At 65.0% G+C, this 16,138-nt stretch overlaps 1 protein-coding gene across 5 annotated transcripts in view; it reads right to left on the reverse strand.

Annotated features, from left to right (window-relative positions):
* Positions 1 to 233: 233 nt before the first annotated feature.
* SH3TC1 (SH3 domain and tetratricopeptide repeats 1) overlaps positions 234 to 16,138 on the reverse strand; it is a 63,842-nt gene continuing 47,937 nt past the window's right edge. For all 5 annotated transcript variants that reach the window (XM_065914406.1, XM_065914405.1, XM_065914407.1 and 2 more), the window contains 7 exons: positions 15,581 to 15,625; positions 10,130 to 11,797; positions 7,364 to 7,544; positions 5,811 to 6,084; positions 4,743 to 4,893; positions 3,585 to 3,781; positions 234 to 591 (listed from right to left, as the gene is read on the reverse strand). In XM_065914406.1, coding sequence (XP_065770478.1) covers positions 370 to 591; positions 3,585 to 3,781; positions 4,743 to 4,893; positions 5,811 to 6,084; positions 7,364 to 7,544; positions 10,130 to 11,797; positions 15,581 to 15,625 — 2,738 coding nt within the window. In that variant the 3' untranslated portion in view covers positions 234 to 369. The remainder of the gene's footprint in view (positions 592 to 3,584; positions 3,782 to 4,742; positions 4,894 to 5,810; positions 6,085 to 7,363; positions 7,545 to 10,129; positions 11,798 to 15,580; positions 15,626 to 16,138) is intronic.

The raw sequence follows: 16,138 nt of genomic DNA on the forward strand, positions 1-16,138 counted from the left end.
TTCAAAGCAGAGAGGACCCAGGGCTGGACACCCGGTGAGGGTCTAGGGCAGGGAGAAGGTGCCCAGGGAATCCCACCACCCGCAACTGACCGGCTGGGGGGACCTGGCCTGGGACGGCTGGACTCCCAGCCCTTCCCGCCCACCCCCGAGGATGGGGTGCAGCAGCGGAACGGCCCCCCGGGGACGGGGCCTGATCCCCGGATACTCTCCAGGAGGCAGTCCAGGGAGGGGGGAGTCTGAGGACTCCAGGAAGCTTTCTGCAAAACACATTTATTGCTGCTTGGCCCCTTGACCGCATGCCTCCCTTTCCCAGGAAACCAGCCCCTGAGACCCTGGGCCAGCCGGAGGCCGTGCCTGCGAGGCCTGGGCTCAGGACGGGGGCCCGGGGACCAGGGGGCCCCGGCGGACGCGGAGCTCGGTGGCGAAGGTCCGCGCCTTCTGGTAGAAGAAGAGGGACATCTCGCGGTCGAGGAGCGAGTGGTGGTAGATGGTGGCCAGGCGCGTGCAGAGCTTCATCTGGGCCCGCTTGTTGCCCAGGTCCACGGCCGCCGCCAGCGCCAGCTGGTAGTACCCGGCCGCGTCCAGCGGGTCCTGGAGACAGACGGCGAGTCACCGAGGGGAGAGCACCGCGCCAGGGCGGGGGGCCTCGGGGAGCTTCTCCCCGGGCTAGGCCCCCGGCCAGGGCAGCTCCAGGCGGGTAGGACACTTGCTCGACCCAGACAGGCCAGCTTGGGCGCCTGGACGGGCCCTGCATGTTTCCCCCAGGGAGGAGCCACGTGCTCCTCCCACGGCTGCCCGAGAGTGACCGGGCATCTACGCGGGCCTGGACTGGCGTCCTGATGGCCCTGGGAGCCCCGACCCACCCTCCCCGCCTTGGCCCTGGAGCCAGAGCCTCGGACTTTGTAGTATCCAGTCCCCTCCTCCCAGAAGCCTCTTTCCTGCTCATCCCTGGGGCCTCTGGAAGATAATCCGTGGCTTCCCCTTGGGCCGAGCTGAGGTCTGGGAGGCTGGGGTCCGAGAGTTCCCTGCAGGGCCACGTGGCCCAGGGTGGCCTGGCTTGACCCCGGCAGCCCACGTCCACACTGATGCCAGCATGCCCGGCCTTCCCTGCGCCAGGCCCGGTGCAAAGAGGCTCACGGGTGTCACCTCTCAGAATATCCTGCCGCCCCAAGGGGACGTGAACCCGCCCCCCCACCAGGGCACAAGCTCCCAGTTCAGATGCATCTTTGCCCTGAACGCACCATCCCCAGGCTGGGGTGTCCCACGTCCCCTCACCCCTGCCAACTTCTGCCTCCCACCCCAGTCTCCACGTCTCCCACCGGAGGTCACCCGAGGGCCGGCACTAAACCCAAACCTGACCGTCCACCCCTGCTCACAGGGGCTCCCCAGGACAGAGGACAAAGTGCAAAGTCACCAGCCCTGGCTTCTCACCGCCCCCCACACAGAACAAAGGCCCAGGAGACAACAGAAGCTGGTGTGTATAGCAGTTACTGTCCCCAGGCCAGGCGGGGGGACCGTGTGTGTGTGTGTGTGTGTGTGTGTGTGTGTTGGGAGGAGCGGGCAGGGAGCCAAACACAGCTGACTCTGGGCAACAGCAACCACAAGATGCGACCAGCCCTGAAGCACAGGGAAGCTCGGCAGCCTGCGGGAGCCTGGGAAACACCTGACTCCCCTGGGGTGGGACGGGAGGGCTTCCTGGAGGAGGGGGCATCCCAACTAAATGGAAGGAACTGGCCAGAGTGGGTGGTGGAGGGGGCGGGGTGTGCATTCCTGTGCATGTGTGTACACGTGTGTGTAGAAGCTAGTGGGTGGCAGGTCTAGGATTCACACCCACGTCTTTCCTAGTCTAAGTCTAGCTCCTTCTGCTACGACAACACACGTGAGCAACAGACGGTCCGTAAAGACAGCACAGCAGCCCCCCACCTCCAGGACAGCCCCCAGGCCCTCCTTTCTCCACAGGGCCGCAGGGTCCCAGTCACCGCAGCCCCAGCCCACGGCCCCTCCTTCTGCCCCAATCAGTTGTCCATGCCTCGCCTAGTCCCCTCCCTGCCCCGTGGGGGCGCCAGCTCCTGCTGCAGCAAAGCCCGTGGAGAGCCAACCACACAAATCCTGAGCAGCCCAGGGCCTGAGCCTCGGGGTGGGGACGCTCAGCTGCAGGGGTCACCACTGCCCACGGAAGCCCCCAGCGCTGGACGTAGCAGTGGCTGCAGGGATGATGTATGGCCAGCAGGTGTCGCCAGTGCGTAGTCTGGGCTGGGGGTTACCCGTGGGCAGTGGGGGGGTCTTCCAGGGCCGCTCCAGCTCCTAGCTGCCGCTGGGTGGGGAGGCGGAAGGGGAGAACTCACCCCCGGGCTGGGGCACCCTCCCTCCTCAGCCAACACAGATCAGGGACACGGTGCAGAGGCAGGGGTAGACCCAGAGTGGGGCTGATGGCTGCCTGTATGGGGGCAGGGGAGGGGCAATAGGGCAGACATCCCCAGGCCCTTGTCTCATCCACTGCAGGGCTCACAGATGAATGGAAAAAGCGGCCCCAGCTCCCACCACTGCAGCTCCGACCGGGCAGGGGCTCAGCCAGGGTGCCAGGTGTTCCTGCCATAAAATCTGGGGCAAGTCACGCCCCACCCGAGCCCTGGTTTCCCTCTCTATACTGCGAGATGGTAAAGAATGCACCTCCTCTCCCCCAATTCAGGTGATATGAGGCTCCCGGGAAGGAAGAAAGGAAGAGCTCTGCACAGACTGGCAGGCTTCCTGGAGGAGGTGTGAGGCTGTGGACTGTTCCTTGCAACCTGAACATGAATCGGTTAGCCACAACCCTATGGACTGTAAGACTGCCAGGCGGCTCTGTCCATGGGGATTCTCCAGGCAAGAATGTGGGTTGCCATGCCCTCCTCCAGGGGATCTTCCCAACCCAGGGATCGAACCTGCATCTCTTATTGTCTCCTGCACTGGCAGGTGGGTTCTTTACCACTAGCACCACCTGGGAAGCCCAGCTTGCAACATGGGTCTCTGGGAATAATGATGACACTTCCCCCTTGTGGCTCAGCTGGTAAAGAATCTGCCTGCAATGCGGGAGACCTGGGTTCGATCCCTGGGTTGGGAAGATCCCCTGGAGAAGGGAAAGGCTATCCACTCCAGTATTCTGGCCTGGAGAATTCCATAGTCTGTATAGTCCGTGGGGTTAAAGAGAGTTGGACACGACTGAGCGACTTCCATTTTCTCGCTTTTTCACTTTCCCCCACCCCGGGAATGTCTTTATCCACCCCTACATTTTTTGTGGCTCACTCCTGCTGGACAGTGAAGACACAGTTTTGCCGTCACCCCATCCAGAAGCCCCTGCCAACCAACTGCACTCATTTCGTCCTTTACCCCGTGGCAGCTTCCCCCACTGACCCTGAGGGCAAGGCCTGACCCGCCTGGAAGCAAGGACAGTGTCCACTGGCCTCGCCTGCAGCTCACAGCGGGGCCCAGAGCTCCGGGGAGACCCCCGGGACTCGAGGAAGAGGACCGCAATGCCTCCCAAACACCCAGAGCCAGGCGACGGCCCTCACACCCCGGCAGCCGGCCCTGCCTGCGCCCCTCTGAACCTTGAGGTCGTAGAAGATGATGTCGCCAAGCGCCAGGTACACCTTCACGTAGTACAGGGTCTCCTCGTCGAACTCCAGCGGCGAGGTGCAGAGCGCCAGCGCCTTGAGGTAAAAGTGCTCGGCCAGCTCGCCGTGGCCCAGCCGGCGGTGCAGGGCGGCCAGCCGGTGGCAGGCCACCCGCTGGTTCAGCTGGTCCCCTGGGGAAGCCGAGGGGGGCGGATGCCGTCTCACAGCCCGGCCAGTCCCCTCCCGGCCCCACCCGACGTCCCATTTGTGCTAAGCCGCTTCAGTCGGGTCCAACTCTGTGACCGCATGGACTGTAGCCCGCCAGGTTCCTCTGTCCGCGGGATCCTCCAGGCAAGGAGACCGGAGTGGGCTGCCCTGCCCTCCTCCTCCCGTCTGTAAGGGGCACCTAACGATGCCCACTCTCCTGGCATCTCAGGGATGTGGCAAAGTCGTGGAGCAGGACACCCCCCAGCCCAGGCCTGCATAGAGGCCCCTGGACAGGGTGCTTTGCTTACTGTTCTGACCGGAGAACCCAGAAGCCTGCAGTTTGTGCCCCTACAGACACGACCTTTGGCCTCCCTGCTAGATCCTCAGCCGCCCTCCACCCCATCCTCGGGGGGAGGCACCAGACGAGGCTGCCTGCAAAATCCTCCCGCTCTTGGGATGAGCTCTGCAAGACCGGGAGGCCCACCCCCTCCCCGGGGGCACACCTACTGTGTGCTCGGCCCTATCGGGCTCCTTGCCTCGGGGAAGACAGACGGCGTAGAAGAGCCGGGCATGGAGGGACAGGCACCCGGAGAGGCGGACAGGGTTTGGCCCGCAGAGAGCAGCGGGGCCTGGGGGCCAGCAGGCGGGGAGGACCAGAGGGCACAGCAGGCAGAAAGGCACCGGGCAGCCCCGCCTGGAGGGTCACCGAGTGTCCGCGGTGCAGGGCGCCCCAACCGGCCCCCTGGCCAGCAAGGGAGGGGCAGGTCGGGGGACGCAGAGCTGCCGATGCTCAGGCGGGGCGGGACAGGTTCTCTGCCGCCCATCTCAGCAGCCTGGCCTGGCGGAGGGGGGCGGGGGGTGGAAGAGGAGCCTGCGGGCCAGGGGACAAGAGGCCCCTCCCAGACCTCAGGGGTGGGGGGCTCTTGGGGCGGGGTGCAGGCTCACCCAGGGTGAGGCTGAGCGCCAGGGCTGTGTGGGCAAACTCCAGGCCCTCCTGGGGCGTCTCCATCTCAGCTAGCAGTGCGGACAGCTTGTTGCAGAGCCTCAGCTCGGCCTCCCGGCTCCCCATGGACACCGCCAGGGGCAGCGCCCGGTCCTGGAGGAGAGGGGGCAGGTCAGGCCTGCCTCCTCCCACAACAGGCAGCCAGGCCCATGTCGTCCCGAGGGCCCCCAGGTCTGCCCCTGTGAACCTACAGGAGCTTTGCATGCTAAGTCGCTTTGGGCATGTCTGGCTCTTTGCGACCCCGTGGGCTGTAACCCACCAGGGTCCTCTGTCCATGGGATTCTCCAGGCAAGAACAGCGGAGCAGGTGGCCATGTCCTCCCCCAGGGGATCGTCCTGGCCCAGGAGGGATGGAACCCGCGTCTCCTACATCCCCTGCACTGGCATTGGCAGGCAGGTTCTTTACCACTAGCGCCACCTGGGAAAGCCTTCCCACCAACACCACACCATCAGTTCACAGCTGTGTGCCACCCCCAGGGCCACTGGGGCGTGAGCAAGTGGTGTGAGCCTTGCCCATCAAGCTACACCGCATGCCCTCAGACCAGCCCTGCTCCTCCTGGGTGCAGGGGGCCTGACCAGGAGGGTCCAACATGCCCTGGGCACTAAAGAGGCTACTTGTATCTGTACCCCGGGGCCCAGCCACAGGCGAGCTGGTCAGACAGAGGCGGAGACGCCGCCCTCCCCGGGAGGCACATGCAGACGGGGGCCCTCCATCTGATGTGCTGTGTGTCCTTGGACCTGACCCTTCGCCTCTCTGGGCCGGTTTCCTCCTCTGTAAAAGGGGGCCAGGCCCTGCCTCCCAGGGTTGTGTGGATCCCTGGGAGGCGAGTCCTCTGATGGGCGTTTCTTGCTCTGTCCCGCCCAGGCTGGGGCTGGGGGTTGGGACGGTCCCTGACCAAACCACCCGGACGCTAAGCATGTGCGCGAGGTGGGGAGGTCCTGCCCCCCGGGAGGGTCGCCCCTGAAGCTCACTCGCCTGGACCCCACGGGGCGGGGGTGGGGGACACTCACCCGGTAGAAGGACACCGCTTTCTCGCGATCCCAGGTCCCGTTGAAGAAGATGTCTCCGGCCTCCTCGAAGAGCCGCAGCCCCAGGCCGGGGTCCCCCGTGTACAGGGCGGCGTTCTGCGCCGCCTGGATGTACAGGTCCACCAGCTCACCCTGCCGCAGCACGTAGTAGATCTTCCCCGCCTGCAGCCAGGCCTGCGCCTCCTTGTCCCTCTTCAGCAGGTCGATGAAGACCCCGAGGCTGCGCTTCGTGTATTCCAGGGCGGACCTGTAGGCCCTGGGGTGAGACGTGGGTGCTCAGAGCAGGGCCTCCCGGGCCGGCCGCCCCGCTGCGTGGAGGGACCAGGCTCTCCCTGAGAGCCCGCCTGGACACCCTGGACCTCGGGCATAAGGGGGCTAGGCCCAGAGCCTGCGCGTCCAGGCTGGCGGGAGACCGGGGCAACAAGGAGGCCCTTGTCCAGCAAAGGTGAGGAGGCAGGCAGCCGTGGGGCCTTAAGGAGTGAGCGGTTCATCTCTGCCCCACCTCCACACACACAGGCCCACGTCACCTCCAGACACAGCAGGGATCATGGCCCCTGGGCAGTACTTAAGAGCCCATCCAGGCCAGGGGTTCTGACACTGTCAGAGGAACAGAACCGCCCAGGGGGCTGGTCAGACAGACACAGATGGCAGGGCCTGGCTCCCAGAGCTGCTGGCTCAGGAGTTCCGGGTGAGGCCTGCCACGTGTGTGTGGTGCCATGTCCGACTCTTTGTGAACCCGGGGACTGTAGCCCGCCAGGCTCCTCTGTCCATGGGATTCTCCAGGCAAGAATACTGGAGTGGGTTGCCATGCCCTTCTCCAGGGGATCTTCCCGACCCAGGGATCAAACCTGTGTCTCTTGCATCTCCTGCATTGGCAGGCGGGTTCTTTACCACTGAGTCCCCTGGAAAGCCTAGGAATGCGCGTCTCCGACCAGCACCCAGGTGAGGTGGACATGCTGACCCCGGGACCCCACTTTGAGGAGTGTTGATCATGGGTGCTGGCCCACTGGTCCTGCTGAGGCCCCAGGGTGAGAGGCATCCCTCCAGAGTCCCGGGGAATCCAGCCCCTTCTCTGCTCTCAAGGAGCCCCCATGCTGGATGGGGTGTTATGAGACTCCACCAGCCTGCGAGCTGTGTGGTCCAGCCATCTGTCCCCCTTCCCCGGTCAGGACGCTCTGGACGGGCTTCACAAATGACCCCGAAACCTTGCTCTGGGGAAGCAAGCGGGACGGTCACTGTCTCCTGGGGACGAGGACCCTCCAGGCACACACGGTCGCTGTCCTCACACGTGAGGGGACAAATGAGGACCAGACTACGTGGCCTAGTGCTGGGCCAGCGGGAACACACTCAGGGCAGGCCGGGGTCAGCTTCCAGAAGCTACCACGGCAGGAAGGATGACTCAGAAACACATGCTCCACTCCCACCCCTTGGGGACAGGACGGGGCCTCCTGGCTCAGCCCCTACTGACCCTAAGGACAGAGGGACTGTCCTAGGACGGCGTCCGGCACCCTCCCCACCCCGGCGCCGGGCCTCACCGCTCGGTTCCCAGGGCCAGATAGAGCTGGCTTATGGTCTCCAGGAGCTGCCCCTCCAGCCCCTTGTCGTTCGCCCTGCGGGCCAGCGAGAGCTGGAACTCGTGGTAGACGACGCACCGGGCCTCGTTGGGCACGACCGCGCTGTAGAAGTGACAGAGCCGCTGGACGGTGAGCAGCTGGCCTGGCGGGAGACAGAGGAAGAGGCCCCGTCAGGCACCGCGGCGACCTCCGAGGATCCGTGGCCCCGGCGGCGCCCCTGCCCCCGTGAGCCGGGGTCGCTCCACGTGGGGACAGGCTGGGTGTCCGGCTTGAGGTCACACAGCCGGCCAGCAGCCGTGACAGGGCCAGGCAGGGCACGTCACAGATGCTCGAGGGACGGTGCTGATCCCTGGGGAGCTCCCAGGCTGGACGGTCCTGGCTGCGCTCCCCTGATGGACCGGGACACGTTTCTGCTTCACAAAGCTTCTCCCAGCCAGACAGGGGCTGCATGCGAACATGCTCAGCTGCTCAGTCGTGTCCAACTCTTTGCAATCACATGGACTGAAGCCTGCCAGGCTCCTCTGTCCATGGGAGTCTCCAGGCAAGAACACTGGAGTGGGTTGCCATTTCCTCCTCCAAGGGATGTTTCTGAACCAGGGCTTGAACCCATGTCTCCTGTATTAGCAGGCAGGTTCTTTACCAACTGAGCTGCCAGGGAAGCCGGAACAGGGGCTAAGCCCCCACCAAATGGATCACCAGCACCCCCACGAGGCAGACAGACAAGCTGAGTCCAAAGCTGGAGCAGAGGACGTGAGGCAGAGACAGGATTCATATCCGGCTCCAGCTTTCCACAGCCGATGCACCTTCGTGAAGCCGGGCTCCAAGCCCACAGCCTTACTCGCCTGTTCTAAAGCCAGAGGACTGGGATCAGTTGGGAGCTTACGCTATTGAAAATGACCTGTTGGTGTGAGAGTCAGACATGACTTAGCAGTTAAACCACCACCACCAAATCACCAGTGGGCCAAGGAAGGAAACTGGGGACTTCCTTGGTGGTCCACTGGTGAGGACTCTGCACTCCCAATGCAGGGGACCTGGGTTCAATCCTTGGTCAGGGAACTAAATCCCGCATGTTGCAACTAAGACTTTGCATGCTGCAGCTAAGACCAGCTCAATCAAATAGCTAAGTATCTTAAAAAATGAACAAGCAAAAAAGAATAAACATTTCAAATCAAAAACCTAAGGTTCACCCTTAAGAAACTAGAAAAAGTTAACTCACTCCAAGTCAAGCAAAAGAAAGGAAAAATCAAAGTTCAAGCAGAGATGATAACATAATAAAGTAGAGAAGAGAAAAATAGAGAAAAGCAATGAAACCAAATCACGGCTCTTTGAAAAGGTTAACAAAAGTGACAAAATTTTAGCCAGGCTGACCAAGGAAAGAAAGGAGTTAGCTGAACATGACTAAGATCAGGAGGGAAAGATGGGGCATCACTACAGATCTTATGGGAATAAAGGGGGAGCTGTGAACGACTCTATGGCAGCAAATGAGATGACCTAGATGAAATGGACAAACGCTAGAAAGACACAAACTAGTGAAACGGATTGAAAAAGGAGGCGCAAGGACTGGGTGACCCTGGGTGTCCCCTCGCTGTTCCATATGGGAGAGGGGCAGACCCCCTGACCCCCTGGGGGGCCTCCTGGGTCCCCCAGCTCTGCACTCCCAAGTCTGAATCCCCCAGTCCCTGGGTTGGGGGGTGTGGCGGGGGTCACAGATGGTTTCTGAGAGGCCAGCGGGGGGCCACGAGCCCTTGGTGACCACTGCCCGCACGTGCCCAAGGCCGCAGGGCAGGTCGGGAGACCCAGCTCCTGGCTCCTCCTGGAGGTCCAGGGGATTCGCCTTCCAGCCTCACTGAGTGGAACCTACATCCCTCTATTGCTCCCCAGTGCTCTCAGGAAAATGCCAAACCCCAGCCTGGGGTCTTGGGCCCCTGCCTAGCTTCCCACCTGAGGCTCTCGCCACCCATCACCCGAGCCACTCACTCCAAACTTGGCACCACCCTGCAGGGCCCAGTCACTCACCCCAGGGCCTTCTCACAGGCTGCGCCTCCTGCCAGGCCCCCTCCCTCCCAAACTTGGCTAAATTCTTCCCATCCCTCGGATCCCAGACTAAACAGCCGGCCCCCTACCAGTCAGGGCCTGGAGCCGCCCCACCATCAAGTTGAGCACCAGCTTCTGTGGCTCTCGTGACCCAAGCATCTGTTTCCTGTGGCTTGACCACCAGCCCCCAGCAAGGACCACTCGGGCGTGTTTGCTAGTGGAACCCCGCCCAGAGCCTGCCACTTGCAGCAGCTGCCTTTGGATGAAGCAGCTGCCCGCACGCTCTGAGCTGGAGGAGGTGTCTGGAGTACCCGGCTGTTGGGAGACACTAAGGATACAGAGCCAGCAAAGCACCCGGTATGCAAGGCCCATGTGGCCGCTTTGGCTTGGCGGCCCCCCGGCCTGGCCTGGGCTGCGTCCGGGGTCTCCCACTGGCTGTCTGCCCGAGATGGCCAGGATTCCTGGCTTCGGGACTTTCAGTGCAGAAAGCAGGATGGTCCCAGGCAAGCCGGGACCGGTGACATCTGGCCCAGCACGGGGCACCTCAAAGTACCAGCCAGTTCTCACTACTAGGCATTCTCGGTGGAGAAGCAACCGCTCGCCTCCGAGTCGTAACCCCCAGGACTCCCTGAACAGACATGGAAAGAGCCCTTGCTGGCTGGCTTCCCAGGCAGCCGCCGGCCCGACACTTACTCTCCCAGTGGTCCATCTCCACGGCAACCAGAAAGGCCCACTCGTAGTAGCGCTTGGCCTGCCGGGCGAGCGCCCTGCGGACGCACAGGTCGCCCAAGCGCAGCAGCACCCGGGTGAAGTCCGGGCCGCCCTCCCTGCTGGGCAGCCGCGAGAACAGCTTCACGGCCTCCAGGAGGTAGTGCTGCGCCAGCCCGCCGGCGCCGGCCTGCAGACACAGGGCCCCGAAGTTGGCCAGGACCACCGCCTCGTTCCGCGGGCGGCCCAGGCGCCGGGCCACCTTCAGGGCGCGGTAGTAGCCCTCGGCCGCCTGCCGGGTCCTGCCGGTCCTCTTCAGGGCGATGGCCGTCATGTTGGCGATCAGGCCCTCCTGGTCTGGGGTGGCTGCCGCCACCTCCAGGACGGACTCCAGGATGTCCAGGGCTGCCGGGCTCTGCCCGTGAAGGACGTGCAGCCAGGCCAGGGCCACCAAGTAGTCCACGACGGCGCGGCCGCCCAGCCGGGCGTCTGTCTCCACGGCCTGCATCATGAAGGCGATGGCCCTGCCCTGCCGCCCGTGCTGGCTGTATAGCTGGGCCAGGCTGGCGTAGATGGGGCCGTGCAGGGCCCGCCGAGAGCCAGAGGCCGGGGAGGCCAGCGCCTGCCGGAGGTAGTGAGCGAGCTGGGCGGGCAGCACGGGGAGTCGCGGGCTGTTCTGCAGGACCAGGGCCGCGCTCCGGAGCGCGCTGCCCAGCGAGCCCCGTGCCCGCAGCGAGGCCACCCTGACGCAGCTCAGCGCCAGGTGCGGCAGGCACCTTTGGCTGTAGATGCCCGCCAGCAGCAGGTAGCAGTCCGTGGGCCAGGAGGCGCCCGGGGTCCCCGTCGCCCCGGGGAGCAGCAGCAGCAGCCTCTCCAGGAAGGGCAGGGCCTCCTCCGGCTGCTTGAGGCGGGCGTGGTGCTTGGCCAGCAAGAAGCAGGCCCGGGCCTCAGCTTGCGGGCTGCGGCCGCCGATGGCCCTCCGCAGGGCCAGGGCCAGGAGGCCGGATTCGGCCTCGGAGCTGCCAACGTGGCCGGGCGTCCCCAGGAGCAGGGCCAAGGCCTTGGGCACCACCTGTGCACACTTCTCCTTGTTCTTCTGCCGCAGGTGGACGGAGGCCAGGCAGGTGTGCACGGCCGCCACCAGGGCCAGGTCCCCGAAGCGGCCCCCGAGCACGCCCAGGGCTTCCTCGAAGTACACGCGGGCCTGGGACAGCTTCAGCCGCCGCACGCACAGCCGTCCCAGCAGGAAGCAGAGCCTAGCCAGGGCCATGGGCAGCCCGGCCTTTTTGGCCACCCCGCGGGCCTCGGCTAGCCGCCTGACCAGCTCCTCCTCGTCGGTGAAGCCGCCGAACACGCCGCTCAGCGTGGGCGGGGAGAGGTCGTACAGGCCCTGGAAACTGGCCTGGAACCCGAGAGCATCCAGGAACAGCAGCTGAGGGCCCAGGACCTCGGGGTCGGCCCAGTCATCTCCCGCGTCCAGGCAGAAGGAGGGCTCCTCGGTGTCCGGCAGGCTTGCTCCGCTGGACGCCCTGTGGACACCGGGCGACCCTGGTTCCTCGGGGCATCCCTGGCAGGACTTGCATTGTTCTAGAACATTCTTCACCTTCTGCAGGATCTCCTGTGGCTCTGGGTTCAGGCAAGGTGGGGACATTTCTGCAAATGACCAAAACGCCCGGATGGGTGAGAGTGGGATCTGAGTCCAGGCAGGGCCGGGGGCGTCCCTTCCCTGGTTGCAGCGTCCCTGTCGCCTCCCCCACAAGGCTGCCCTGGGCATCTGAGGTTGCCGTGGACCACTGGGCACACTTCAGGGCTGCAGGAGTGACTTTCCACGAGAACATGGAGCAAGCTGGCCAAGCCTCTACCAACCAGCGTGCCTCACTGAAGTCCTCTCCTCTCGGCCAGTGCAGGAATCCCCATGACATCAAGCTGTGGCCAACCAGAGCTGCTGACCAGTGTGAGCTCCAAAGTGCCCTCAGAGCTGACAGTGCAGTCCGTGTCCCCTGCCCAGCTCCAGCACGGGGGCCCCTCTGACGGGGAACGCCGGGAACGGCTCCCAGACCCCGGGGTCCCCCTCGTCCGGGCTGGTTCGGGAGTCTGGTTGCTAAAGGGCTAAAAACAAGTGCTGAAGAGTCTGGGGACAGGAGCTGCCCATGCCTGCCCTGCCCGCCTGCCAAAGGCCTGTTGGCCTTGGATGGACTCAGTACCCAGAGGCATGTCCAGCCTTGAGGAGCAAACAAGCTACATTTCCTGTTGGGAAAACACGCGCTTTGAAGGGGAATTTGGAAGGAAAGAAGCGGGAGGTAGAGACTCTTCTGTTTCAAGTTCATTGTAAAAAGTGTGTTCAAAGCTATTAGCCTGTAAAGGCTAGGAATTAAAAAAAAATTAAATACGGTTGAGCAGCAAATGTACAGCTCGACCGTGTACTTGATTAGCTGAGAAATGCCCATGTCCAGTGGAGGCACCTGGTCTCCCCGGGGCGTCTTCCTGGACTATCCTTGTTACCCTGCCCCCCCCAACAGCTGAGGTCCTCCTGAAGGCAGCCTGCAGAAATCCAGGGAGTGGGAAGGGCCCCGGGATAGCCCTGGTACCCCGGGGGCTGCTTCCAGCCTTCCTCCAAGGGGCCCTTCCGTGTTTGCGCGTGGATGGATCCCATTCCCCGGAAATCTCAAAGGGTCCTCGGCTTGTGCATCCCCAGGCGGTCCCTGATGCAGACCCTCTGCTGTGGCGGAGATGGAGGTGTGGGAAAGAGCAGGTCCTCCAGGGACTTTTCCAGCGTAAGTCTCCAGAGTAGCGCCCTCTCCACCCCCTTCACCTCTCCAAGCAGGACACAGGGCAAGTTTCAGCTGCTCTGGGTTAAATGAAAGGAACCCAGGGACTTCCTGATGGTCCAGTGGCTAAGTGTCCACGTTCCAAATACAAGGGGCGTGGGTTGGATCCCTGGTCAGGGAACTAGCTCCCACAGGCCCCAGCTAAGAATTTGCAAACCGCAGCTAAAATCTAGTGCAGCTCAAAAAAAAAGAAAGAGACCCCAGAGTCAGGCGTAAGCTCATCCTTGGCGGCTCAGATGGTAAAGAGTCCACCTGCAACGGGGGAGACCGGGGTTTGATCCCTGGGCTGGGAAGATGCCCTGGAGGAGGGAATGGCTACCCACTCCAGTATTCCAGCCTGGAGAATTCCACGGACAGTATAGTCCACGGGGGGCCGCAAAGAGCCAGACACAACTGAGCAACTTTTTCACTTTCAGGCAATGGCGGATGTGCTTCTTTGCTGGGGACAGTGCGGGGGCCAGGCTGTGGGCTGGGCAGTGGAGAGGTCACCCCACCTGCACTGGGGACAGCGCGGGGGGCCAGGCTGTGGGCTGGGCAGTGGAGAGGTCACCCCACCTGCACTGGGGACAGCGCGGGGGGCCAGGCTGTGGGATGGGCAGTGGAGAGGTCACCCCACCTGCACTGGGGACAGCGCGGGGGGCCAGGCTGTGGGCTGGGCAGTGGAGAGGTCACCCCACCTGCACTGGGGACAGCGCGGGGGGCCAGGCTGTGGGCTGGGCAGTGGAGAGGCCACCCCACCTGCACTGGGGACAGCGCGGGGGGCCAGGCTGTGGGCTGGGCAGTGGAGAGGCCACCCCACCTGCACTGGGGACAGCGCGGGGGGCCAGGCTGTGGGCTGGGCAGTGGAGAGGCCACCCCACCTGCACTGGGGACAGCGCCGGGGGCCAGGCTGTGGGCTGGGCAGTGGAGAGGCCACCCCACCTGCACTGGGGACAGCGCGGGGGGCCAGGCTGTGGGCTGGGCAGTGGAGAGGTCACCCCACCTGCACTGGGGACAGCGCGGGGGGCCAGGCTGTGGGCTGGGCAGTGGAGCGGGTCACCCCACCTGCACTGGGGACAGCGCGGGGGGCCAGGCTGTGGGCTGGGCAGTGGAGCGGTCACCCCACCTGCACTGGGGACAGCGCGGGGGGCCAGGCTGTGGGCTGGGCAGTGGAGAGGCCACCTCACCTGCACTGGGGACAGCGCGGGGGGCCAGGCTGTGGGCTGGGCAGTGGAGCGGTCACCCCACCTGCACTGGGGACAGTGCGGGGGCCAGGCTGTGGGCTGGGCAGTGGAGAGGTCACCCCACCTGCACTGGGGACAGCGCGGGGGGCCAGGCTGTGGGCTGGGCAGTGGAGCGGTCACCCCACCTGCACTGGGGACAGTGCGGGGGCCAGGCTGTGGGCTGGGCAGTGGAGAGGCCACCCCACCTGCACTGGGGACAGCGCGGGGGGCCAGGCTGTGGGCTGGGCAGTGGAGAGGCCACCTCACCTGCACTGGGGACAGCGCGGGGGGCCAGGCTGTGGGCTGGGCAGTGGAGAGGTCACCCCACCTGCACTGGGGACAGCGCGGGGGGCCAGGCTGTGGGCTGGGCAGTGGAGAGGCCACCCCACCTGCACTGGGGACAGCGCGGGGGGCCAGGCTGTGGGCTGGGCAGTGGAGAGGCCACCTCACCTGCACTGGGGACAGCGCGGGGGGCCAGGCTGTGGGCTGGGCAGTGGAGAGGTCACCCCACCTGCACTGGGGACAGCGCGGGGGGCCAGGCTGTGGGCTGGGCAGTGGAGAGGTCACCCCACCTGCACTGGGGACAGCGCGGGGGGCCAGGCTGTGGGCTGGGCAGTGGAGCGGTCACCCCACCTGCACTGGGGACAGCGCGGGGACAGCGTGGGGGGCCAGGCTGTGGGCTGGGCAGTGGAGAGGTCACCCCACCTGCACTGGGGACAGCGCGGGGGGCCAGGCTGTGGGCTGGGCAGTGGAGAGGTCACCCCACCTGCACTGGGGACAGCGCGGGGGGCCAGGCTGTGGGCTGGGCAGTGGAGCGGTCACCCCACCTGCACTGGGGACAGCGCGGGGGGCCAGGCTGTGGGTTGGGCAGTGGAGAGGCCACCCCACCTGCACTGGGGACAGCGCGGGGGGCCAGGCTGTGGGCTGGGCAGTGGAGAGGCTACCCCACCTGCACTGGGGACAGCGCGGGGGGCCAGGCTGTGGGCTGGGCAGTGGAGAGGTCACCCCACCTGCACTGGGGACAGCGCGGGGGGCCAGGCTGTGGGCTGGGCAGTGGAGCGGTCACCCCACCTGCACTGGGGACAGCGCGGGGGGCCAGGCTGTGGGCTGGGCAGTGGAGAGGTCACCCCACCTGCACTGGGGACAGCGCGGGGGGCCAGGCTGTGGGCTGGGCAGTGGAGAGGTCACCCCACCTGCACTGGGGACAGTGCGGGGCGGCGGGCACATTCCCTGGGGACGTCCTGGGCACAGTGCGGAGGGGAGCCTCACCTCTGCTTCACCCAACCTCCCCCCAAGGCCAGACCGCATGTCACCAGCCCTTCCCCGCAGAGGAGTGAGGTCCGCGGCCCGCGCCACCCCGAGGCCCAGCCCCACGCCCCCAGGGCTCCCCTGTGGGAAGGACGTACCTCGTTCTTCCTGCTGCTGCTGCGTCTCAGCTTCTTCTGACGTGTCTGAAAAGTCAGAGAGAAGGGAGGCATCACCCTGGGACCAGTGCTGTCTGTGTTGGGGCCGAGGCGGGGGGCGGCTCTAGGACGGTAACACCCCTGACACCAGCGCCGAGCAGGGAAATGGTCTGGCCTGGGCGGAGGGGGCATCAGCCAAGAAGCCAAGTCTTCCAGGACGCACCCCCGACACCTACATGGCTCCACCCTCCCTGAGAGGCTGCCTGCTCCTGCTGCCCGCCCTCTGGGAGTGGGGGCCACGCTGCCCCGATGCCGCCGGCTCGCCCCGGGGCTGGGCGGCAGAGCTGGGCTTGCACCCCCTCCTCACCCTGCCACCAGCACTCTCCTATGCCTCGGTTCCCACCTCCTGGAAACGCCGAGGCTGACTGCCCGCTGGGCTGCTAAGGAACCCAAAGGAGAAAAAGAGCTTTAAAGGCCAGGGGAGAGTGAGGTGCTGTCCACCATGCAGCGTCCAGTGGGGAGGACCCCACCGCAGCACCAAACGAGACTCCCCACGCGGCT

This window comes from Muntiacus reevesi, chromosome 22 (assembly GCF_963930625.1).
Source record: "Muntiacus reevesi chromosome 22, mMunRee1.1, whole genome shotgun sequence".
NCBI lineage: Eukaryota > Metazoa > Chordata > Mammalia > Artiodactyla > Cervidae > Muntiacus > Muntiacus reevesi.